Genomic DNA, 25,201 nt, shown 5'->3' with positions numbered 1-25,201 from the left:
TTTATGAACCAACTCGTAAGGAGGCCATTTCACATTTAATGTTCACAAATGGAGATTAGTTAACAGATATTACTGTAGGTGAAAGTTTGGGTCTGGTGATCATCAAATGTGTTAGCATGTAGTAAATACAAAAGAACCCAAAGTGCAGAAGATAGACAACACTATAAGATTAGGCAGAAAGAGACAAAGCCGAATCACACACAGAAGAGAAAATAGCTCAGTCAGTAAAAAAAGGGAGATAAAACGTTTTTTAGATAAAAATAGATATAAATGCAACAGAGTTGATGTTCCTGGAGGGATAAGCCAAATGGCAAGTGTTTTAGGCAAACTGGAAAAATAGTCAGAGCTTTGGCAACTGGCATTTAATGTGGATAAATGCAAAGTAATGCACCTAGGGCAGAGTATAGAATATTTGATACTGTCCTAACCTCAATGTATGAGGATTTAAAGGTAGGTAGACAATGCCGTAGAGCAGCAGGTAATGCCAGCAGAATGCTTGGTTGTATAGCGAGAGGTATTAGCAGTAGAAAGAGGGAAGTGCTTATGCCGTTGTACAGAGCACTGGTAAGACCTCCCTATTGTGGTACAGTACCGGAGACTGTATCTCCAGAAGGATATAGATATAATGGCGAAAGTTCAGAGAAGGGCTACTAAAATGGTTCATGGATTACAGGATAAAATTTACCATCTTAACATATATAGCCTGGAAGAAAGACGTGATGGGGGGGATATGATAGAAACATGTAAATACTTAAGGGGAGTCAACATGATAAAGGAAGATAGTTTTTTAAAAGGACAAACACTACCACAACAAGAGGACATAGTCTTAAGCCAGGGCTCGACAAATCCCAGGCGCCATGGCGACAGAGAATTTTGTCCTGGCGCCTAGGTTTTGTCAGCCTCTTAGATCCAGAAAAAATTGTGGATGTAAGAGGCTGAGTCACCACACAGGGGCGCTGCTGCTGTCTGCCCAGGAGTCTGGGCAGACAGCACAGCCACACAGAGCCCGCCCCCGAGCCTGAGATCACTCCCACGGAGTGATCCTGTAGGCTGGAAACACGGTTGCTGGAAAACCAGCAATCGTGTTTTCAGCTGCCACAGGCAGCTTCAGGGAAGGGGGTTGTGTGTTGATTGGGCCCCCACACAAGTGTGGGGACCTGACCCAACACCCCCCTGCTGCCTGATCGCTCCATGAGAGCGACAGTGCAGCGTTAACCCCTTCAATGCCGCGATCGCGGCATTTAGGGGTTAATTCCCGTTTTGTACGGGACTCTGCTGCTGGTGGTCTGCCTGGAAGCCCAGGCAGACCAGCAACAGCAAAAACGAGCCCCCACAAGCCCTTTGATGATTCCTGTAGGCATGGAAGCCTACAGTCGTCATCAAAGAGACTCCCCACTGCAGTGGCTGGTCTATAGACCAGCAATTGCTTCCCAGCTGCCAGAGGCAGCTTCAGGGACAGGGGAGAGGGTTCTTTGGTCTCCCCATGAGTGTGGAGACCAGCCCCAACAACCCCCTGCTGCCTGATCGCTCCATGAGAGCGACAGTGCAGCATTAACCCCTTCAATGCTACAATTGTGTATGACACATTCGTGGCATTGCAGGGGTTAACATTTGTCCCCACAAGCTTGTGGGGACTAAATATCAGTCAATGCTGTGCTCCAATGGAACATCAGCATCGAAAGAGTTAAAAACAAAACAAAAAAAAACAAAACAGCACTGACCTGAAAGTCCAGGGACTTCCAGGTCAAACGCTGTGATTTTAGTAAGTGGGCTGATGATGATCAGATCACTCCTGACCAACTGTTAGTTTAAAAAAATCCTTGCTCCTAACTTTTTTACCTGGCGCCTAGATTCACAACAAATTTGTCAAGCCCTGTCTTAAGCTAGAGAAGAAAAGGTTTCAAAGTAACATCAGGAAATATGACTTTACTGAAAAGGTAGCGGATGCATGGAATAGCCTTTCAGCCGAAGTGGTAGATGTTAATACAGTGAGTTTGTTTCAGCAAGCATGGCATAAAACTAAGCTAGATATAAGATAAGGCCAGGGACTAAGGGAAGTATTCAGAGGTTGGGCAGACAGGATGGGCCGAATGGTTCTTATCTGACGCCGCTTTCTCTGTTTCTATTAATTTTAGGTAACCTAATGTTACTGCACAAATGACAGGGCAATTTAATTTGTATACTCACTTATACCAGGTGGCACCCAAAGATAATTTCTCTAGTACTATGATTTTTTTCTTGTTGGCCCATTCATGCTGTGTATATGATAGGTACATGGTTTTGTTTATCACTTGTGTTTTAACCCCTTGATGACAATTGACGTGCCAGGGACGTCACGGAAATGCATCGCCTTAACGACAACAAACGCGCGTGGCAAACCTGACAAACCCGTGCATGGCTGGTATCACTGTACTCGGAAGATGTTGCTGAACACATATTGGGGTGTTGTTTTGCAGTGACACATACAAGGAGCTGTAATTTCATACCTAAAGTACAATGTGTGTTGGGGGGGACGCAAAACAGTTACTGCCACGAAGTTTGGAAAAGGCTGGTGATAGAATTAGTGCATGAAAAGAGTTAAATTACTAGCACTGGAAGTACCCTGACATTTATAGTTTCCAAAACAATATCCCGGAAAGGGAAACTACACTGGGCTACTAGGCAAGCCACCTAGATTGAATCCCAACACAATTTGTAAGCAGTCAAATTTAAGCAGGGGATTATCCTTTGCTCCATCTGTTAAATGTAATGATTTTGATTGGGAGATTCAATTTACAGATTCAACTGAAGGATGCACCTCACAATTATTTATTTTTTTAAATAGAAATCTGGTGTGCCCAAATTTTGACTTAAAAAAAGCTAATTTGGATCCCCTCATTCATATCAAACAATTAAATTGTTTTCTTGCAGGTGAGTCTAAAAAGTCTTATCAAAAAGTAAGACCTTATCAGGTGTCTAATATTTCAACCTGATGAGAGGAAAGCCATTATTCGACTTTCATCTGGCCCTATACCTGTTATCCGCCTTGCTGACAAAGGTAGGGGGAGCATTGTTTTGTTGAATTACAAATATTACCATCATAAGTCAGCAACTCTCAAATCTGCGTTACTTTGTTACTTACAGATCCAGCTGCTTCTTATTAGTATATACATCACAAACTATCTAAAGCTGTTGAGCATGTTCATATTACCAATAACACCTTCCAGTATCTCTATCAGAAACATCCTAGATGTCCATTATTACATACGAGATTCTGTGAAATGTACATTCTCCATCAGGACATCCCAATATGTTCCCTAAAGGCAAATTACTTGAACTGCTTAGGATCTGATTGGATCAGTTTTCAAAGAATCTGTCATGACATGACCTGCTTGTATTTGCGACCCACCCCCTTTTTTGTGGGAGACTTACTAGCATAAACTTTAAAAGATATACTTTCTAATTATCCCACCTGTAATGGTCCAATCATTCATTTTGTGTTGGATATTTTTCAAGTTACTTTATCTTTAAGTTATTTCAGATTTGAGTGTCAATATCTTCATCTTCGATGGATCACATTGGTACACATTTAATTCTCTTCCATCTCTTCTCTTCCATTAGTATGTCTAACTATGCAGTGTGATTTCAATAGCATCAATTTTTGAATTACATGGCACGTTTTTGAATTACATGGCACATTAGGCTACACCCTTTAGCATAAATCTACAGCTACCATCCACCAACTACTGTACTAAGTGTCTTTTTGTCGTTTTTCTCAATTTTTACTGTTATTTTCTATTGTTTAGGATGTGTGGCATGTAGCAACATGATCCCTGCTACCCATTTTTCTCACCTATACACTAGGAAATTTTTTTTGTGGAGTTTGATTCAGCATCTTTTAACCTATTTTACCTTTTTTGCCACTTTTCTATTCACTTGCTGCTTTAGACATTTGGTTGCCTAACAACAGTACACCAGTGTTCTTAGTCCTTTTGTTTTCTGTAGTTTGGTTGCTTAGCGACAGTATACTCCTGCTTTATGGTCTTTGTTTTACCATACCTTGGATCTTTTGAAGTTTTGACACTTCCTCATTTTCACCTGGTCCCACGCTATTACCCCCTTCGTGACAATGGCTGTACAAGTAGCATATTCCTATTTCAACGCCTAAATAAGGTCATACTGCCCCACGTCCTATTTTTGAAGTGAGTTCAATTTACTCAATCAAACCATATATTTTTGAAAACTAGACACCCCAGGGGATTTCAAATGCTAGTATTTTAACTTTTCCCATGCACTAGTTCTACCACCAGCCTTTGTCAAAGTTTGCGGTAGTATTCTTTTTTGCGGTAGTATTCTTTTTTTTTTTTCCCCGCACACACACATTTTACTTCACTTATGAATGTATTGCTTTTGGTATCTGTCAGTGTCAAACAACCCCCCAATATGTGTTAAGCTCCTGAGTATCACCCATGCATGAGTTTGTCAGGTTATTTGGGAGCTTTGCGAGGTGTGCATTTTTTTGAATTTTGACATCTAGTAGGTCTATGCCCATGTCCTTTTTTTTGGGACAGCATTGAACTCTGCCAATTTGATTTACCCCATGAAATCATACATTTTTAATAACTTGACACCCCATGGGCATTTAAAATGCCAGTATTTTAACTCTTTGCATGCGTACATTTTTAAAAATTTTAGGATTTGTTCACAAAAATGAAATTTCTTTTGTACATTTTGTTGGAACTGGATGATTCCCCTGTTGGTGACATCACTGGGGAATTATTTTTACATGTTACCATTTATTATTTATTTATTTTTAAAGACGACATCTCGGTGTTGCTGTAATGCCTCTATGTTGCACCCGCTGCAACGTTACACTCTTTTAAAGTCATGTCGTGCCAGGCATATCAGTTGTTACCAACATGATGAAATCTTGACTGCTATTGATCTTTGTTACTTTAATATTATGTTATTGGTACTTTAATATATTGCTTGCTTTAATTGCTATAATTGTCACACTATATATGGACAAAAGCATTAGAACACCAGACCGTTACACCAACAGGGACTTTTATGACATTGCATTCTAAATACATAGACATTAATTCATCCAATAGATCATTTGTGAGGTCATGCACTGATGTAGGACAAAGAAGGCCTGGCTCGCAATCTCCATTCCGGTTCATTCTAAAGGTCTTGGATGGGGTTGAGATCAGGGCTCTGTGTGGGTTAGTCACGTTCTTCCACACCAAACTCATCTAACGTGTCTAAAATGTAACTCTTGGGTTTTTTCAATTTCTCAGAGCATTGCACGATCTGACCTTGGTGTGAATTTGCAGAGACACTCTCTCCTGGGAAGATTGGCAACTGTTTTGAATAATTTTTATCACTGTAGAGTGATGGACTTTAAATTGTTTGGAAATTGCGTTTTAACGCTTCCCAGATTGATGGGTAGCAACAATTACTTCTCTAAGATCAGTGTTGATGTCATTCCTCCTTGGCATTGTGTTAAAACACCTTAATGCACATAAATTTAACAGGTGTAGTAAATTGCTGCATGTGTTGGTTACCTGTTTCTTGCTATAACCAGTCGAAAGCAGAAATACACCCTTTACTTTGATGGATGTTTAAGTTTGTGAATCCATGAAAGATCACCCCCATTGAGTATGCTGTTTCTTAATACTTGGACTATTCACTAGGAAAATAAACCAGTCAATTGTATCTCAGTTGTGATTCATGGGTCACCCAACTGGGAGTGGGCTTGTTGGGTACCTGCACGTTACCCCTTACGAAGGTTTCACAATGTAGCGAAGTTACACAGCATAACTGTGTACAGCTAGTTGATAATGGAATGTAACCAATTTTTGATACTCGTTATATATACACCTTTAAGGTTTATCTTGTGTATTATTTGCTCTTCCCAAATTTAGGAACAATTTTTTCAAATTCCTGCTTCAGAGATATTTGTGGATGACAAACTTCAAGAACAGCTTCAGAGCATTATGAATGCATTGTGCCCTCCAAGAAAACAACACAGTAAGTTTGTATTGTCATTGTGTCGGTCTTTGAGGAACAGAAACACAACAGACATTTAGTATAATACATAACACGTTGCAACTTAAATTAAACAAAACCTCCTAAAAAGTATTTATATGACACGTGAATATTTAAATAAAAAGGTATCACCCAAGTGACTAAAACTGGCTCATATTTGTACAGATGTTAGGTAAGGTTTTTGTGTTCCAGAATTAAATTACCCAGACCCAAGTTATTAGTAGAGACATTATTTGTTGAGAGGCTCAGAATGACCACTTACCTTTTTTTGCTGCTCATGTGGCAGTTTCAGTACCGTTAGTGTGCAGCTGCAAGCTTGAAACACACGGTTGCACACTGCAATAGTGCAGCAAGTGGCATGTGCGTTGTTTCCTATTGTGTAAAAGCACAATAGAAAAGGAATTCTCCCCACTAACCAGATGAGATATGGCTAAAAAGGGACGAGGAGAAATAGTTTGTTAGCAGAGGGATCAAAGTGCATTCACATAGATAACGCAAATTATTTCAGGGAAGGAATCTCTACATAGGGGCAGGTCTGGGGCAAACAGGTACCTGGTACATCAATATTTCAAATTGCTCCCACCTCTTTGAGATCACAGGGGCCAACTCTACTACTGATAACTCCACAACCCGAGCTGTCTACAGCAGATCCATCCACAATTCCATGCACATATTTGCTTATAGAGCTAATCAGATGCACAGATCCAATCAGATGACAAATGCAATCTGACTGGATTGAAAGCACTGCCTTTATTTCTGCCTCTCTCTCCTTCTCACTGTAGTCATGAGCTAGAGAGAGACAGAGAACAGTAAGTAAAAGTGTTCCCCTGGGTCCTAAGCCTTATTTTTTATCACTACCCTAGGGAGATAATTACATTTTTTTATTTGATTTGATTTTTTGTTTAAATAGAGTAGTTATTGTGGTGGGGAGTTATATAGAATTAGGTTTTGGGTTAAGTGGGTGTTTAAAAACACTTTGAAAAATATAAAACTAAAAATTAAATGAATATGATATAGGATTATTTTTTGTGAGTTTTTTTATAAATGATCTTACATTTTTAATAATAATACATTTTATAAAAATGGTTTAAAACACCCTACTTGTCCCAAGTGGTAATCATTGGAGGTGGGACAAGTTGGGTTTTTAAAAACATTATTTCTAAATGTAATTTTATAGTATATATTTTTAATTTTCATGACTACTCTAAATGAGAGAGAGGGAAAACAACTGTCATCATCAGTGGAAGATTGCAATTGCCTGTGTTCTATGAAGCAAAATGCAACAAACTAGAATTACCCCAAATATGTGGTATGTTCACATATGATGAAATAGATTCAGAAGCTACCAGGGTGTTTGTGAAATAGTTTTATGCCCCAGTCGTAATGAGGTATGTTGGGAGCCCCCAAATTACCATTGTTTGCATGGGGCTAGCAGTACTCATAAGACACTGGTATATGTTTTGGAAACAGCCATAACAGTAGCAAGTAAGATTTCAGCTTTACCCTCCCAGTATTAACTTGGCTTATGTCCCCAACCTCTCCCGCTGGTTCTCTCTTAGAATATTGAATATCAATACCAATCATAATAATATTTTATGAACTGTATTATGATGTAGGGTATAATCAGGCATCAGATTTGCATTGAACCATTCATCTCTTTGCAAATCTAATTAGAACCTTATTTTCTGCAAAACAAAATGAGCTTGGTTAAGCAAAATGTTCTTAATAGATATTTGTGTTCTAGTGGCTTCCTCTGTAGCTCTGGTTAGTTAAAGGGCAAGAATTCAACAGGTTTCTTTTTTAGTTGGGTCTTTTTATTTTTACCAGTCATCTGCAGTAAGAATACGGTATTTATCAATATGTGCATGTTTTCCTTTGTGGCAGTCCATGTTAAATATGTATAACGACTGTAAAAAAGGAGGAATATTTGGTTGGTTGGTTAAATGTGGGTCCAAATTGCCAACATTATAATCTACCGTATTTGCTTGATTATAAGACAAGGTTTTTTCAGAGCAAATGCTCTGAAAAATACCCCTCGACTTATAATCGAGGTCGTCTTATAATCAGAGGTCTGACTATGAGACTAAGATCCAGATCCCCCGCAGCGCTGCAGGGGACCCGGATCCTCCTGTCTGGTAACCTCCGCTGCTGCGGGGAATTCTTCTTTCTGGCAGTCGGGGAAGGTCTGCACGATGCGTATAGACAACTCCAGCTGCTACCGGCACTTTCGCCGGTGCTTCTGTGATAGAGGACCAGTGTCACATGACCTTCTGGATCATAGAAGCTGCAGCGGAAGTTGCCTGTGCGAATCGCAGAGACGTCCACCCGCTGTCCCAACTAGACACCAGGGAGTCAGAAGCACTGGTAAGTTGGGGGGGTGTTAAATGGGGGGCATAAGGCATTTCTGTAGGCAGAGTGCCCCATGATATGCCTTTTAACATGCTTAATGCCACTCTACCTCCAGAATGCCTTTTAACCCTCCATATCCCACTCTGCCTCCTGAAATGCCTTATACCCCCCCCCTATATGCCACTCTGCCCCATTATATGCATTTTAACCCCCTATATGCCACTACAAGGCATTTCTGGAGGCAGAGTGGCACATAGGGGATTAGAAGCCATATCATGGGGCAGAATGGTACATAGGGGGTTAAAAGGCATATCATGGGGCACAGTGGCATATAGAGGGTTAAAAGGCATATCATGGGGCACAGTGGCATATTGAGGGTATAAGGCATGTCTGGAGGCAGAGTGGGATATAGCAGGGTACAAGGCATATCAGGGAGGCAGAGTGGAATATATGGGGGTATAAGACATATCTGGGGGGCAGGTTGGCAAACATAGCTTTTATTAAATATGAAAAAATAGTTTACATTAATTAATATTTACTACTAAAACTTTTTTCCTATAAGGTTGTCTTATATTCAGGCTTTTTCTTTTTTTCCTAAATTAATATTCAGATTTTGGGGGGTCGTCTTATAATCGAACAGATAAGGTATATGTTGCAGAAATGTGTAAGTATACACTCCAATATAGCATAATAAGAAAAACATTAAATACACTTATTTGTGTGTGCATTATGACAGGGCTCGACAAATCCCACGCGCCATGGCGACTGAGCATTTTGCCCTGGCGCCTAGGTGTTTGTCAGCCTGTTAAATCCCTAAAAAATGATCGCGGGGGCGCTGCTGCTGTCTGCCCAGGAGTCTGGGCAGACAGCACAGCCTCTCCGAGCCTGCGATCATTCCCACGGAGTGATTCTGTAGGCTGAAACCGCGATTGCAGGAAAACCTGCAATCGCGTTTTCAGCTGCCACAGGCAGCTTCAGGGAAGGGGGTTGAGTGTTGATTGGGTCCCCACACAAGTGTGGGGACTTGACACAACACCCCCCTGCTGCCTGATTGCTCCATGAAAGCGACAGTGCAGCGTTAACCCCTTCAATGCCACAATCGCGTCATTTTAGGGGTTAATTCCCGTTTTGTACGGGGCTCTGCTCTGCAAAAACGAGCCCCCACAAGCCCAGAGGCAACTTCAGGGACAGGGGGAGAGGGTTCTTCGGTCTCCACATGAGAGCGACAGTGCAGCGTTAACCCCTTCAATGCCACAATTGTGTATGACACATTCATGGCATTGCTTGTGGGGACTAAATATCAGTCAAAAAAATTATCCAAAAAATAATAATAAAAAAAAAAAACAGCACTGACCTGAAAGTCCAGGGTGCTTCCAGGTCAAATGCTGAGTTTAGTAAGTGGGCTGATGATGATCAGATCACTCCTGACCAACTGTTAGTTTTAAAAAAAATCCTGGCTCCTAACTTTTTTAGCTGGCGCCTAGATTTACAACAAATTTGTCAAGCCCTGTATTATGATATATGTATCAATGTAATGTGTGTTAATTTTTATTGAATGTAAGTAGAAATATATTTCAATGTAATTAACTTGCATTAAGTTGCTAAAACGTGAATCGTCAGTGCAGGTGCATTGCAATTTAGTGCACCAGTAGTTAATTTGCCATTATTCTAAGGTAGTATAAATCAACTAAGAACTCCATAGCTTGAATTGTGTGTTTACTTTGTAACGGGTAGACTAAATAGTGCAAATGCTCCATGGCAGCTTTCCAACTTTTTCTTTAATTGCGAAACATGATTAAATACTCATCAGTTTATGAAAAGATTCAGCTGTTGTGCCAAGTTATTAAAAATAATTCTAAATGCTATATTATCCAAAGTAAAGATTGCCATTCCACTAAGACAAAACATGGTAAGGATAAAACCTTACCAGGTCTGTAATTTTATTACTGATTTAATCACCTGAAAACAACACAAACTGTTAATTTTCTCTTAGTTTATCTGGCAACTCCAAATGAGGGCTGCCATTTGATGTTTCTAGTGGAGTATTTAGTTTAAAAGTGTTATGCTTTCCAGAGTAGGTTTAACAGAACATTTTTATTTAAGTAGACACTCTAGCCGTCATATACACTTGCATGCATATGATTCCCTGTACAAACCATGGAGGATCCCCAATACATTTGCCTCTTCCCTGCCTTTAGCGTCTACGCTTGCTTGAGATGTGTACAGACAAGCTATAGAGCTTGCAGCTTCTACTTAAAGTAAGTTCCTTAATTTTGTTGAAATTTGAGAATGAAGACATTATTATTTTCATTGCTTGGTCTGTATGGAAAACTAAAGTGTACCTTGAATTTTAGTAGTATAGTTTTTTCCATCAAATCACTGGCATCCTCTGGTGCAAAGACAATGTGGGAGTAGTTTATGCACTTTAAACCTAAAATGTAAATAATTGTGTATATATTAACATGTAATCCTAGACTAATTGTTTTAACAATCAGTGTTGGTTTTTTCAGGTGAATATCCTTGGTTGGAATGTTGTATCAGATCCTACAATGCAACAAATGAAGGCAAGCAGCAAGTGTGCTATGAGATATTTGACACTATAGTCACCAAAAGGATTTGAAATTGTTGATTTGTCATGTGTGTAAATAAAATTATGGTACGTTAACGTAGAAACCAATATACTATCTCTTTCTTCACTCAAATGTAGTTGTTGCCATTCTTTGATATTGAGGCATTCAGCAACACCAAAAAATGTTTGTTTTTTTAATGGTTATTTCTATGAGCAAGTCCTAAAGTTGGCACTATATCCTCCCAAAAATCCTAGCATGGAAAATGGTTAGAGAAAAAACACTATTTGAAGTACCTTGGTTGCAGGGGGCAGGGGTTGAAATGGCTGGCATTAAAGATGTACCAAATAGGACAAGGGTGCAGGCTGACCAGATTTGTAAACACCACAGAAGTGTTAAAACAGTCCCGGTCCCAAAAGGTACAAAATTATATAACAAAAAAAAAAAAAAAAAGCTCTGTCCTTAAGGTACAGACAAATATAACCCCTTAATGACAAAGCCCGTACATGTACGGGCTCAAAATGCATTGTGTTCAATCGGTTTAGGGACCGCCCATTGTCCTTAAGGGGATAATGTGCTTAAGCTAATAACACACAATCATAATGTTGGTGTCTTTATTGAACACACCTATTAAACATTCAACAGTTATGTTGGAAAAAGTGAGTGAACCCTTAAACTTAATAATTACTCAAACCTTTGGCAGCAATAACCTCAAACAAGCTCTTCTAGTAGCTGCTAATGAGACCTGCTCAATGTTTAGTAGGAATTTCAGACCATCCTTCTTTACAGAACTGCTTATTTCTAGGATGTTGGGTGTGAATGTTGAGGTCATTCCACAGCATCTCTAATGGGTCTGACTGGGCCATTTAAAAAAAAAATTCATTAAAAAAAAAAAAAACATTCTATACTAGAGTTATTTTGATGTTTAGGGTCACATTGTCCTGCTGCATTAGATAACATCTACTGCGTGTCAGCTAGTGGACAGCAACCCTGACCCTGTTTGATACTGAAAGATATGGTGGTGCTTCCAGATGGCTCTCTCTCTCCACTCCTCCCCTCTCACTTTCCTGACTTTGTTTCCTGAGTGTGCCAATCCTTTCCAGCTTTTTGCAAATTAACAATTCTTGATTCACATCAACAGATGCCTCTTAGGAATAGCATATGGTTGTAAACACACTTCCAATCCCGTTTCATTGCTTGGACTCCAGGTTTGAATATTCCTTACTCCAGTTAGCTTTTATAGAAGTGATTAGCCTAGGGGTTCACATACTTTTTCCAACACACACTGTGTATGTTTTAAATATTTACAAGACCAATACAATTAGTTAAAAAAGATTGTTTTAGGACAAATTTATACATAAATGCTGGTACTTCCAAAGGGTTCATTTACTTTTTTCTTGCCACTGTAAACACAAAAATGTGTAACATTTTAACAAATTAGCAAAGTTAAACATATAAACTTTTCGTCAGTAGCCGAACACAAGACAATAATGCCGTTATCAAGATATTTGTTGGCTGCTGGATAAGCTGAAGTATACTTTTTGCTTCAAATACTGTAACCCAAGCAAACAAGTTGAGGGAATTGTTTTATGTATATGTGCTTGTTCACATTTAACCCCTTAAGGACCGGGCTCATTTTTTCTTTTTGTACCCTGTGGGACCGAGGCTGTTTTAACACTTTTGCGGTGCTTGTGTTCAGCTGTAATTTTCTCCTCACCCATTTAGTGTACCCACACATGTTATATATTGTTTTTTTTCAGGGCAAGATGGGCTTTCTTCAGATACCATATGTTTTGATCATATCACCTTATTTACTATAAAAATAAAACATGGTGAAAATTAGAAAAAAAAAACACCTTTTATGACTTTTCTTTGAAAAATCTTTTACTCACCTACAAAAGGAAGTAAAAAAACTAGCTAAATAGATTCTACTATTTGTCCTGAGTTTAGAAATACTCAATGTTTTTATGTTTTTTTGCTGTTTTTTCTAAGTTATTGGGCAATAAGTACAAGTAGCGTTTTATGATTTCCAAACCTTTTTTTCCAAATCTGGTAATTCTGCCTCCATCTCCCCTTTGGAACATCTTTGAAGCCGGTTAACTCAATTAATCCCCATCAAACCATATATTTTTGAAAAACAGACACCCCAGGGTATTTCAAATGCTGGTATTTTAACCCTTTCCATGCACTAATTATACAACCACACTTTGTCAAACTTTGTAATAGTAATTTTTTTTATTTTATTTTTTTCACACGAATTGTAATTTAGTTATAAATATAAAGGTCCTGGTATATGTCACTGTCAAACAACACTCCAATATGTGTTCAGCAACATCTCCTGAGTATGGTGATACCCCACATGCATAGGTTTGTCAGATTGTTTGGCTGGTAAAAGGCAACTTTTGGGACATGCGTAATTCAGGTAGTCATTCGGTCATTCTGCCTCTATATCCTCTTTGGAACATCTTTGAAGCCGATTACTTCAATTTACCCCATCAAACCATATATTTTTGAAAACTAGACACCACAAAGTATTTCAAATGCTGGTATTTTTTATTTTATTTTTTTTTAAATTATTTTTTTTTAGATATAAAATACAACATAAAAACGAAATACAATACAATATTGGACAAATTACAGGCAAAATACGAAAAGAAAAAAAAACAAAGAAAAGCTGACAATACTAAGACAACATTTATGGTGGATTCCGTACTTTCATGTATTAAATATACTGAATATATAGGTATGGACTCAATTGGGGTTTGCGCGTTTACATAATAGTATATATGTATATTTCATTATCGTTGTTAAAGAATATTGGCCCATATTTTAATCAAGGACCAAGGAAAAATAGATAGTGTTTCATCAGTCTTATTTCTAATCTAATTTGCCATCTAAAATGAGATTGATCCACTTTTCCCATGTTTCCTGATTTTTAATAGTATCTCTATCTTGTGTTAGGATCAATTTCTCCATATAGCATTGGTGTAGGATTTGTGATCTTACTGTTATCCATAATATTGGCTCTGGAGATCTCCACTTTCTAGCTATTACTATCTTAATAGCTGTCAATAGGTGTAATAATAGTTGTATTTCTTGACTTGTGGCTTTAGGTAAATTCAGATGTAATAACGCTCTATCTGGAGTTAATGTCCATTGCGAGCCAAATATATCTGTAAGTTTTTCCGATACCTTCATCCACAGTCTATTTAATAGGGAACAATTCCACCATATGTGGAGAAAATCTCCCTTAAAGTATCCACATCTCCAGCAATTCGGTATATTATTTGAGTACATTTTTACTAAAGTTGTGGGGACTAAATACCAACGATTCATTAATTTATATTGTAACTCATTCAAGTTTAAGCAGTGTATATTTTTATAGGTTAGATTCAGCAATTTATTCCAATCTTCTATAGTAATTCTACTTCCCAAATCTTTCTCCCATTTTTTTAGAGCCAAAGGGGTATGATCTTTTTTCAATAATGCTATAAGTTGAAGCGCTTTTGAAAGTGCTTTTCGCTGGGTGTCTCCTTCAGTCAAATGGCCTAAAAGTTCCTGTATTTTGGGGTTCAAGTTCCACTTTAATGACTTTAGTAGGAAACTTTTTACTCTTAAATAATTATAACATTCTTCGGTTGGAAGCTGGTATTCAGTTTGGAGTTGCGAAAAAGATTTAATAGCAATTTTTTTATTAAGAGTATACCTCTTTGGCTCCAAGGTTTCAAATTTATGTTGTCCATACAGTTTCCTAAAATATGGAGTGGGAGTCCCGTTATAATCTTATTTTTTAATCCTGCCTGCCTTTTTACCCAATTCCAATTTTTAAGGAGCTGTCTCAGGACCATACTATTTGCCGTTTCCATTATATGGATGACTTTTTTGGTCGATAACCAAAAAAGAGTTCGTAAATTATTATATGGGTAGTTTCTTGGGATCTCTGATCTATACCACGGTTCTTGAGTTGCTTCAATTCTCTGTGTTAAACATGCTTGTAAAAATATGGCCGCTTGTGAATAATCTTGAATAAGTGGCACGCTTAAACCTCCTTGTGATTTATTCATTGAAATCAATTGCTGTTTCAGTCTTGGTTTTCTAGCTGCCCAAATGAATCTATTAAAGGATTGTTGGATTAGCTCCATCCAGCTATAGGGTATACTCAAGGGAATCATTCTAAAAATATAAAAAAATTTTGGTAAGATATATGCCTTGACCACATTAATCCTCCCCCACCAAGATATATACAGACTACGCCATTTTTTAAAATAGAGATTAGTTTCTTTTATCAAGGATAGGAGATTAATCTCCATCCAATTATTTGGGGTGGTAGAAATTTTAACTCCCAAATAGCAAAGTGAATGGTTAGCCCAACTTAGTCCCATTCTCTCCATATCTTTCTTTTGTTTTACCTATAAGCAAAAAGGGAGCGCAATGGATTTCTTTAAGTTTAATTTATAGTTAGAGACCAAACTATATTGATGTATTAAATCCATTGTCTTGATTAAAGAATTTAAAGGATCTCTGACTGTAAGTAGTACGTCATCCGCATATAATTGTATTTTTTGTTGCTTCCCCTTTCCACAGCCCACGATATCTGGATTGGATCTAATGTCCCTCGCCAACGATTCTAGCGAAAGCACATAAAGCAAGGGAGAAAGTGGGCACCCCTGCCTTGTGCCATTTGAAATGGGGAACCAATTTTATTTTATGCCGGAACCCACCACTCTACCCGTGGGATTACTATACAGGGCCATAGTGGCTTGCTGAAATTTCCCCTTTATTCCAAAGGCATTCAAAGACTCAGCAATGAATCTCCAGCTGACCCTGTCAAAAGCTTTCTCAGCGTCCAATGACAGGGTCAGCTGGGGAACTCCATCGCGTGCGTTTTCTTCAAATATGCCCACTAGGGCCCTTATATGATTAGCCACCAGCCTACCTTTTATAAATCCAACTTGATCCTTATGGATCAGCTGAGGTAAAACCACACTTAATCTTTGGGCTAGGACTCCTGCATATATTTTTATGTCTGTATTTAAGAGAGATATGGGTCTATAGCTATTTATATTCTCTGGGTCCTTCCCAGTTTTTAAGATTGGAATAATATTCCCCCGCAATAGTTCTTCCGGAAGTATCCCTGTCTCCATACCCTCGTTGAATGCTTGAACTAAATGTGGAGAAATCTCCTTTATGAAAACTTTATAGAAAGAGGCATCGAAACCGTCTGGGCCTGGGGCTTTTTTTTCTTTTAATCTTCGAATTTCCCTTTGTACTTCTTCTAAAGTGATTCTTCCATTTAGACTATCTATAGAGTGATTGGGGAGTTTAGGAAATGATCTTTCCTGAAAGTATTTATTTAATTCAATTTCTGTAGCTGTATTAGGTAGATTATATAAATCTGTGTAGAATTGATTGAAGGCCTGTCCTATATCGTTAGGTGCTAATAAAGTGTTCCCTTTGAATATAATTTTAGATATCATTTTGTCCTCCCTTCATTTCTTTAATTGATTAGTCAGCATTTTGTCTGCCCTGTTCCCTTTGTAATATCTCCTTGAATTCAAGCTCATCAGAGCTTTATTAGTATTTTATAGTAATTGGGAGTTTATCTTATCTTTTATTTCTTTAATTCTGTCTGCATTATATTTAGTAGGGTTCTGTTTGTTTGTCGTATTTAACTGAAACAAAGTTATATATAGGTCGGATAATTTAACATCTGGGTTTTTTTTTGCATAAGCACCAAGTTTAATGAAATGCCCCCTAATGACCGCCTTATAAGCGCACCATACATTCAGAGCTGATATTCCTTCTAAGTCATTTTCCAGGAAAAAATATTCCGTTATCTTCTTTATATAATCAGTATCGGTCTCTTTTTTCATTAGATTAGGGTTTAATCTCCATTCTGCTCTAAATTTTTCCCTACTTTCATCTAGGTCCATTGATACCATATTGTGGTCTGACCACGTTATTTCATGGATTTTTATATTTTTTGCTTTAATAGCTAAATTACTGTCCCCCACTATTAGATCAATACGGGAGTACGCGCAGTGTGATTTAGAAAAGCATGTGAAATCTCTATCAGTCGCGTGGAAAATTCGCCAGATATCATATAGAGCATGTTTTTTTAGTATAGATTGTAATCTTAAAGCTTGTGAGAGAAGGCTTTGGTCTTTAGTAAGGCCCTTCGGAGACATTTTATCTAGGTGGGGATCTAAAACGCAATTAAAATCACCCATCCATAAAAAAAAACTTGTTTTACTTTTAGGACTTTATCTAATAACTTCGTCAGATACCTAACTGGAGAACAATTTGGAGCATATACATTAAGTAGAGTAAAAAGCAGATTATTTATTTCTACTATTGCTATTATGAATCTTCCCTCCGGATCGATTTCTACATGTTTGAGTTTCAAGTCTAATCTCTTAGAGAATAAAATGGCCACGCCTCTTTTTTTATTTGTTTTCAATGATGCTTTTATAATAAAGGGAAATCTTTGATTAGAAATATCAGTTTTATCTAAGAGCCGCCAATGGGTTTCCTGGAGAAAACAGACGTTTATCTTTTCTTTCCAAAGTCTCTGCAAGACTATAGCTTTTTTATGAACAGAGTTAAGGCCTTGAGTAGCAAATCTTATCATATCTATAAACGCTAAGGTCTTAAGTGACCCCAAATGAGTCCCATACTGACAATATCTTCCAAAACATTAATATGAATCCACACAATAAACATATAACACTTAAATAAAGACATCCCCTGATGCCCCCACTTGTATTCGCAATATCTCCCCCTATTTTCACCGCGAATAATTATTACCATCAACACGATGGCAGTTCGGAGTCTAGGGACACTATTCTTATTTGTGTTAAATAAATTCCTATTATCAGTGCGAAGAAAAAAAAAATTAAAATTCCCATGTATGTGAGCAAGCAGCTTAATGTTTCATTAACCATACCTTAATTAAATAGGGTAGATTTTATATATTAAGGGCTTATAAAATTAATAAAATTCAATTCTACATACGGATTAGTATTGTTCCATAAAAAACATAAATATGTTTAAATCCTATGCCTAAGCGTATGTATATTATGTTCTATTTTACGTGTTACAACTATTTTCATGCACTATAGACATTCATATGTATAATTTTCTTCGTGTTTCAAGGAAAATCAATGCATTTTCCATTAATTATTAGTTACCCTGTAGAGTACATATAGCCCATCATAGTAAAATAAAAAAAATCATCTGTGATTAAGAAACCTACATTCGTGTAAACAAATAGGTTGGTGCTTCAACAATTAATCATATCTTTACCAATCCAAGTGCGATTTAAAATATATCCGTGTGCCTTTTACGCAATCAAAGTGCATTTTCCGTTACGACTTGATATTAGCTGCCCTATAGGTACAGACGCGGCTGCAGCTACGCGGCTGCGGTTATGACTGCGGCTTCGTGAACAGATTCTCTCCCGGGTACGACTTACTCCCGGTACACCGGTACACCGCTAAGTTTTACAGGGCCTTTTGCGCCCTAAACTCCATCGCCGCGAGCGTGACACGGTGGCGTGTTACGTCATCGCTTCACCCCCCAGTGACTCCAAATGCTGGTATTTTAACCCTTTTTTGCATGAGATTCTACCACCTGCCTTTCCCAAAATTTAATTTTGTATTTTTTTTCCACACAAATTGTACTTTAGGAATGAATTCATAGCTCCTGGTATGCGTCACTATCAAACAACCCCCCGATGTGTGTTCAGCAACATCTCCCGAGTGCAGTGATACCCCACATGCATGGGTTTGTCGGGTTGTTTGAGATTTAAAATCCCACATTTGGGAAGTGCGCTTTTTTCTCGATTTTGGTCAGTCTGTACCAATGCCCTATCTTTGAGCCCGGCCACTCCAGTTTACCCCATTAAGCCATTTTTTATTAAAATAAAAGCACTTCAAATAACCAAGGGGTGTCTAATTTAACTCTTTGTATGTTGAGATTTTTTTTAGAAATTTTAGCAAAAACTTTATTTTTTTAAAAAAAAATTTATTTATTTATTTATTTTTACACATTTTGCTGGTACTGGATGGTTTCTCTGGTGACATCACTGCATAATTATTTTTAAATGTTAGCACATTTTTTTTAAGCATTTTTTTTTAAGCATTTTTTTAAATATTTTACTAATCACATTGTGATTAGAAAGCTGGGCTCCATTGACTTGCATGGTTGAATGCAGTACCTTTATTCAACCTGCAAGTGGAGCCAGAGTTCTCTAGAGGGTCTGGAGACCATCTAGCGAAGTTTTTCAACTTTATTATTTTTTTTACCGGGCGGCCACCATCTTGCGGATGGTGAAGATCACCGGCAGTGGCGGCTGTGACCGCTCTCCGGAGCGGTCACAGCCCGTCCGGGGGTAAGTGTCTGGTGTCGCTGAATGCCTCCTGACCGAGGCATTCCAGCGACACCATTGAAGTTTAGGAGGTGATCGTTGATCGCCTCCTAAACGCTTTTAAAATGGGTGTCCGCCGCCATACAATGTATGGCAGATGTTGACGCCCCGGGGAGGGGCCAGACATGGCCCCTGATGCCGATCTCGGCTTTACTGAATGCCTCAACGTCGAGGCATTACAGTAACGCCGTTTAAGCTAAGAAAGTGATCGTTGATCACTTTCTAAGCTTATTTAATTTTTTGACTGTTCAGGACCGTCAAAGGTCGTTAGGTGACCGTTTTTCCGTGACGGTCCTGAACTGGCAAAGGTCGTTAAGGGGTTAAATGTAATTAACTAAGGTCATTATTACAAATGTAGTTGTGTGTCAATGATTTTCAATCTCTGCATTGCATGGAAAAATGTGATGCATTTCTAAATTTCCTAGGACCCAGTCTGGCAGGATAAAGGTTACATTTTATTATCTTTTCTGCTCAGCTTAGTTTTACGGATATGACACAGTTTATCATCACACTGAGCCAGTGTGTCACCTGACCTGCTCATCCACTGCGTTGGAAGCTCTTGGTGTGGAGCCATATCCATATGTTACAATCACCTTCTGGAATTGCCCGACAGACCAAACACCAAAACATGCTTAAATGGGAGTCAGGTTTAAATAATGCATTTCTCCATTAGGTATGGGACATGGTCTTAAATGACCTGACCAGAGGTTTTTGAAGTTCTTTCCTTTCTATTTAATAAACTGTAGTAAACCCTTTATATGGACTTTAAACAAATGTGTTTGTAATGTATTACCTAAAACCCCTCTCAGACCTCCGGGTAATCATCTGCTAACCACTTTATTTTCTTCCAGTGTTAATTGCTCATTTACCGTCTAATAATGGATAGAATAATTGGCAATTATGGCATATGATCTTCTCCTTTTGCTCTTCAGATTATATTGCAAAACCTGAAGCTTGTGTAATGCTTTATGACCCATGTGTTTGATATTCTTGCTGGATTCTTCTGGATATGGAAAATCTCTTTAAAAAAAAAAATTGAAAGATTAAAAGAAAAAAATATTTTCAGTCTAATAGCACTTTCTTGCATCATCCTCCTTATGATAAAGGAAAGATCAGAATGACATTGGATAGCTTGTTCTCCAGTGCTTCAGCAGAGAGATCTCTCATGATGCAACATACCAGAGGACATAATGTTCATTGCCGTTAGTGTTAACCTTAATTTGTTTAATTTTTTTCACGATTTTAGAATCTTACATTTTCAAATTACTCTTTACCTCACCGTTCTTCTTTTCCTTCAAGTTCTGCATTTGCGGTCGGCTCATTCATGGTTTCTGATTTTTCCCACAAGCTTTTTCTGTGTCCTCTGTATCAACTACATTTTCCTTTCAGTAGGAGTACACAGGGGTCTATCCCATGTTCTGTTCTCATTGTGTTCTCCTTCTAAGACAACTTTTAAAATCATTTGGCTTCAACTACTTTCTGAAGGTAACTGAAATCTATCTGTCCAGGCCATTACTTTATCCAATCAGCATACGCTTACCTTATGATTGTCTTTTTCTAGATGGCTGAGCTACTTATTTTGCAACCCATATTTCTCCCAACACCTTACTGCTGATGGCTCCACTTTGCTTTTTTGCCTCTGGATTTTTTGTGTTCCCTTTTTACTACCCAAATTAAGAAAATAGCTAAAACATGACCCTTCTTCCTTCACACCCTTTCTGACAATAACCAAAACACTAATACATGCAATAATATTTTCCTGTCTAGACTACTGTAACTTCAATGGTCTTCCTGACATATCTCTCCTCTACAATGAATACTCTTTCCTTCAGAACCTCTAAAACTCATTCTCCCCACATCTCTAAAACCTAAAATGCCTTCCTATATCCAAAGTATATATCTGCAACTATCCACAAATTCACTTTTTAATAATGGCGCCACAATTGCTTTACAGAATACATTATGTAAACAGGATTGTATCTGCATATCTGCACATAGCTTATTACTTCTTTGACTGTAAGGTCTACTGGGCATTCCAGCTTTTATAAGGTTAATTTTGGCTTGTTCTATTACTTTCTATAACAACATTGTGTTTGAAATATGCAGACTTTCCTCTTGTGAAATGAGCCATATAAATTTATTTTTAAAATTACCAAATTTATGTTGGTGGAATAACAAAAGTTTACCTAGATAAAGAACAGCAATTGTATGGTGACGTCAAATGGGGAAAAATCCACACTTGATATTTATGTCATAAAAATGTTAAAATCTGTAACTAATGTCTCAAAATGAGAAATAATAGGGAAAATAATAATAAGCAAACAATAGGGAAAAAGAACATATCGTCTTTTCCACTCCTTTAACACATGAAATAGAACATTTCTGGTGGATGATTGTATTAAAAAAAAAAAAAAAAGCATTTGTAACATTTAAGGCAGTAGAAGCATTTTAACTGAAGCATAAAGTGTGTATAAATATGCTGCTTTGTCTTTTTCTTTTTACCGTACACCTTTCTCCATCATCAGCTAAGAATATTTCCCATGATCCTTTTTATTATGCATGAATCTTATAAGCCTTACAGCATTCACTCTGTGACTGGTTGCATTAGGCAAAACATATTTGATCTCTTTCTGTTTCACTCACTGTTTTCTTTATTGCTGTAGGTGTATATCCTTTTCTCTGAGACGTCCTACGTAATCTGGTGTCTTCAATGTCCACTTCAATCATCTCGGAACTCTGCTTTCTGAACTCATCTGTCACTTTTGCTCTACAGCCTGAAGAAATTGCAAAATAAAACTGCCATGGGGCTTACATCAAAGTTACTTATTTTGTACCAAGAGTCAGTATATTAAAGAGATAATCCATATTTGCTTGGTGATCTTTTGAAGGCATTGTGAGCAGCAAATGTTTGGCTGTTTCAGAGTTTACAGTTTATAAAATGGCAATTAAAGAACTGTTTTTATACATCCCTTAAGTAATTCTGATTTGTGCTATTTTTGTTTTCATCTGGTTTCAAGGTTTTGGCTACATTTCAATAATGTTATACCTACAATATGCACTTGTTTTACTACAGTGCCACCTTCCTAATTTCTTCTATTTTTGCATAAATGTTTCAGATCATCAAACTAACTGGCCCTATGTTAAAAGTAATTGCCCCCTTAAAAACAACCAATTAACCAACTTTTAAACTTGCAAAGTGAAGTAGGCTAAATGCCTCATAAAGCAGCATGTCATACTGCAATCTAAATTCAAGAACAGTTGATAAACAAGGTCATGACATCTATCAGTCTGGAAAGGGTTTCATAGCTATCATAGTAAATACCATTTTGGGGGATTTGCTGACCCAGGAAATTGAATTTGGGTTTCTCATACAGTCGTGTGAAAAATAAAGTACGCCTTTGGATAGACAAGACCAAGGTGGAGACTTTTGTCCATAATTTACAGTGCCACATTTGGCAAAAACCAAACACTGTATATTTGCACAAACATAAGGTCATGAATCATAAGGTGTTCTTAGTTTTTCATACATGGCTTCTCTATTTTGGCTTTATTTTTGTTGAATCAATCATGACATGATGAAATATGATCTGAGGCTTATTTACTTAAATTTCAGACCTGCTAAGGAAAAGAATGGTTGTTATTGTGTCCTGGTATGTAAAACCATAGATTTCTTAGAGGGATGTATAATCTTTTTTACAAGACAGTAGTAGTAGTAGTATACACATATAGTACCAAATAGATTTTATACGGTGTGAGCACATACAAATACATATGTATTTTTATGGTGGTTGCAATATGCAATAAAAGGCAACTAGTAAAGTCCAGGTCACACTATTTAAGGCTATTTGGTGAGTGAGAAGGCCCTAGACTTAGTCGACCGTGCAGTTGTGCCGCAGATCTGAAGTCTGAATAAAAGACTACCTTAATTATAAGATTATTATTATCTTTTATTCATAAAGTGCCACAATCTACACAGCTTTTAATACAATACATATATTCAAGGGGTATGACAAGACGAGAGTTGACAGACTAAGACAAATCTTAGGTGGAGAGAGCCCTGCTCGTAAGCTTACAATCTTGAGATGAGGTAATTTGGTGCAGAGCATAAGAAGGGAAGTAACAGACAAAATTAGAGAAACATATCTAGACTAAAACATGAGGATAGAGGACCCTGCTCCCAGGCTGAGAGACACAAGATGAGTGAAGAGGAGAAAATATAAACCTGTGACCTAATGAGTGAGTCGCCCCAGAGTTGTAAGCCTGCTGACATTTCCACTTAGGGGTGTACCCTCTTTTGTTGCCAAGGTTTAGACAGTAATGGCTGTGTTATTTTTAACAGCAAATTTACACTGTTATACAGGCTGTACACTCACTACTTTACATTGTATCAGAGATATAATACAATATTTACAAAAATGTGAGGGTGTACTCACTTTTGTGAGATACTGTATTAGGCAGCAAGTGAACATTTTGTCCTCAAAGTTGATGGCCAGTCAAGGTGCCCATGCTGACCCCTGTCCACTGCTGAAAGAGCCTACAATGGGCATGTGAGCATAAGAACTCAACGCACGGGTGGTTTTGCACCGCATACCTGGAGAACACATGGCACCAGGATGCATCCATGGAGACCACACCTAACATCTTACTGAACCTGCTGCTAAGGTCTTGGTGCCAGATACCACAGCATACCCTCATAGGTCTAGTGGAGTCCATGCTTTGACGGGTCAGGGCTGTTTTGGTGACAAAGTGGGACCTACACAATATTAGGAAGGTTGTCATGTTATGACTGATCAGTGAATGTATTAACAACCTATATTTTCTTTATTTTGCAGAGGTATGGAATTTAGCCCCTTCTTAAAAGTGCTTACCCTGCAATAAGTTCAGAACTGTCACTTGCATGGGTAACATGCAACATCTACATGTATATACAACTACATACAGTTGTGTTCAAAAGTTTGCATACCCATGAAGAATTGGTAATATACACTCACTGGGCACTTGATTAGTTACACCTGTTTAATTGCTTGTTAACGCAAATAGCTAATCAGCCAATCACTTGTCAGAAACTGAATGGATTTAGGCATGTAGACCTGATCAAGACTACTTGCTGAAGTTCAAACCAAGCATCAGAATGGGAAAGAAAGGGGTTTTAAGTGACTTTAAACGTGACATGGTTGTTGATGCCAGACGGGCTGGTCTCAGTATTTCAGAAACTGCTGATCTACTGGGAATTTCACGCACAACCACCTCTAGAGTTTACAGAGAATGGTCCAAAAAAGAAAAAATATCCAGTGAGCGGCAGTTGTGTGGACGAAAACGCCTTGTTCATGTCAGAGGAGAATGGGCAGACTGGTTCGAGATGACAGAAAGGCAACAGTAACTCAAATAACCAAATGTTACAACCAAAGTATGCAGAATACCATCTCTGAGTGCACAAAACATCGAACCTTGAGGCAGATGGGCTACAGCACCAGAAGACCACACCGGGTGCCACTCCTGTCAGCTAAGAGCAGGCTGCGATTTGTACAGGCTCCCCAAAATTGGACAATGAAAGACTGGAAGAACATTGCCTGATCTGATGAGTTTCAATTCCAGCTGCAACTTTCATATGACAGGGTGAGACTTTGGCGTAAACAACACGAAAGCATGGATCCATCCTGCCCTGTATCAACAGTTCAGGCTGGTGATGGTGGTGGTGTAATGGTGTGGGGGCCACACTTTGGGCCTCTTAGTACCAATTGAGCATCGTTTAATGCGACAGCCTACCTGAGTATTGCTGCTGACCATGTCCATCCCTTTATGACCACAGTGTAAAATCATCGTGATA

General features: G+C 38.1%; 1 protein-coding gene across 1 annotated transcript in view; it reads left to right on the top strand.

Annotated features, from left to right (window-relative positions):
- Positions 1-10,999, top strand: part of LOC149302830 (protection of telomeres protein 1-like) — a 74,891-nt gene extending 63,892 nt beyond the window's left edge. Inside the window, exons 16-17 of the mRNA XM_089482006.1 lie at positions 5,907-6,012; positions 10,890-10,999. Coding sequence (XP_089338132.1) covers positions 5,907-6,012; positions 10,890-10,999 — 216 coding nt within the window. The remainder of the gene's footprint in view (positions 1-5,906; positions 6,013-10,889) is intronic.
- The last annotated feature ends 14,202 nt before the right edge of the window (positions 11,000-25,201 follow it).

The sequence above is a fragment of the Sceloporus occidentalis genome, unplaced genomic scaffold, assembly GCF_023333645.1.
Source record: "Sceloporus occidentalis isolate IW3139 unplaced genomic scaffold, rSceOcc1.0.p SCAF_17, whole genome shotgun sequence".
NCBI classification, from domain to species: domain Eukaryota; kingdom Metazoa; phylum Chordata; class Lepidosauria; order Squamata; family Phrynosomatidae; genus Sceloporus; species Sceloporus occidentalis.
This window is presented reverse-complemented; position numbering and strand designations above follow the sequence as displayed.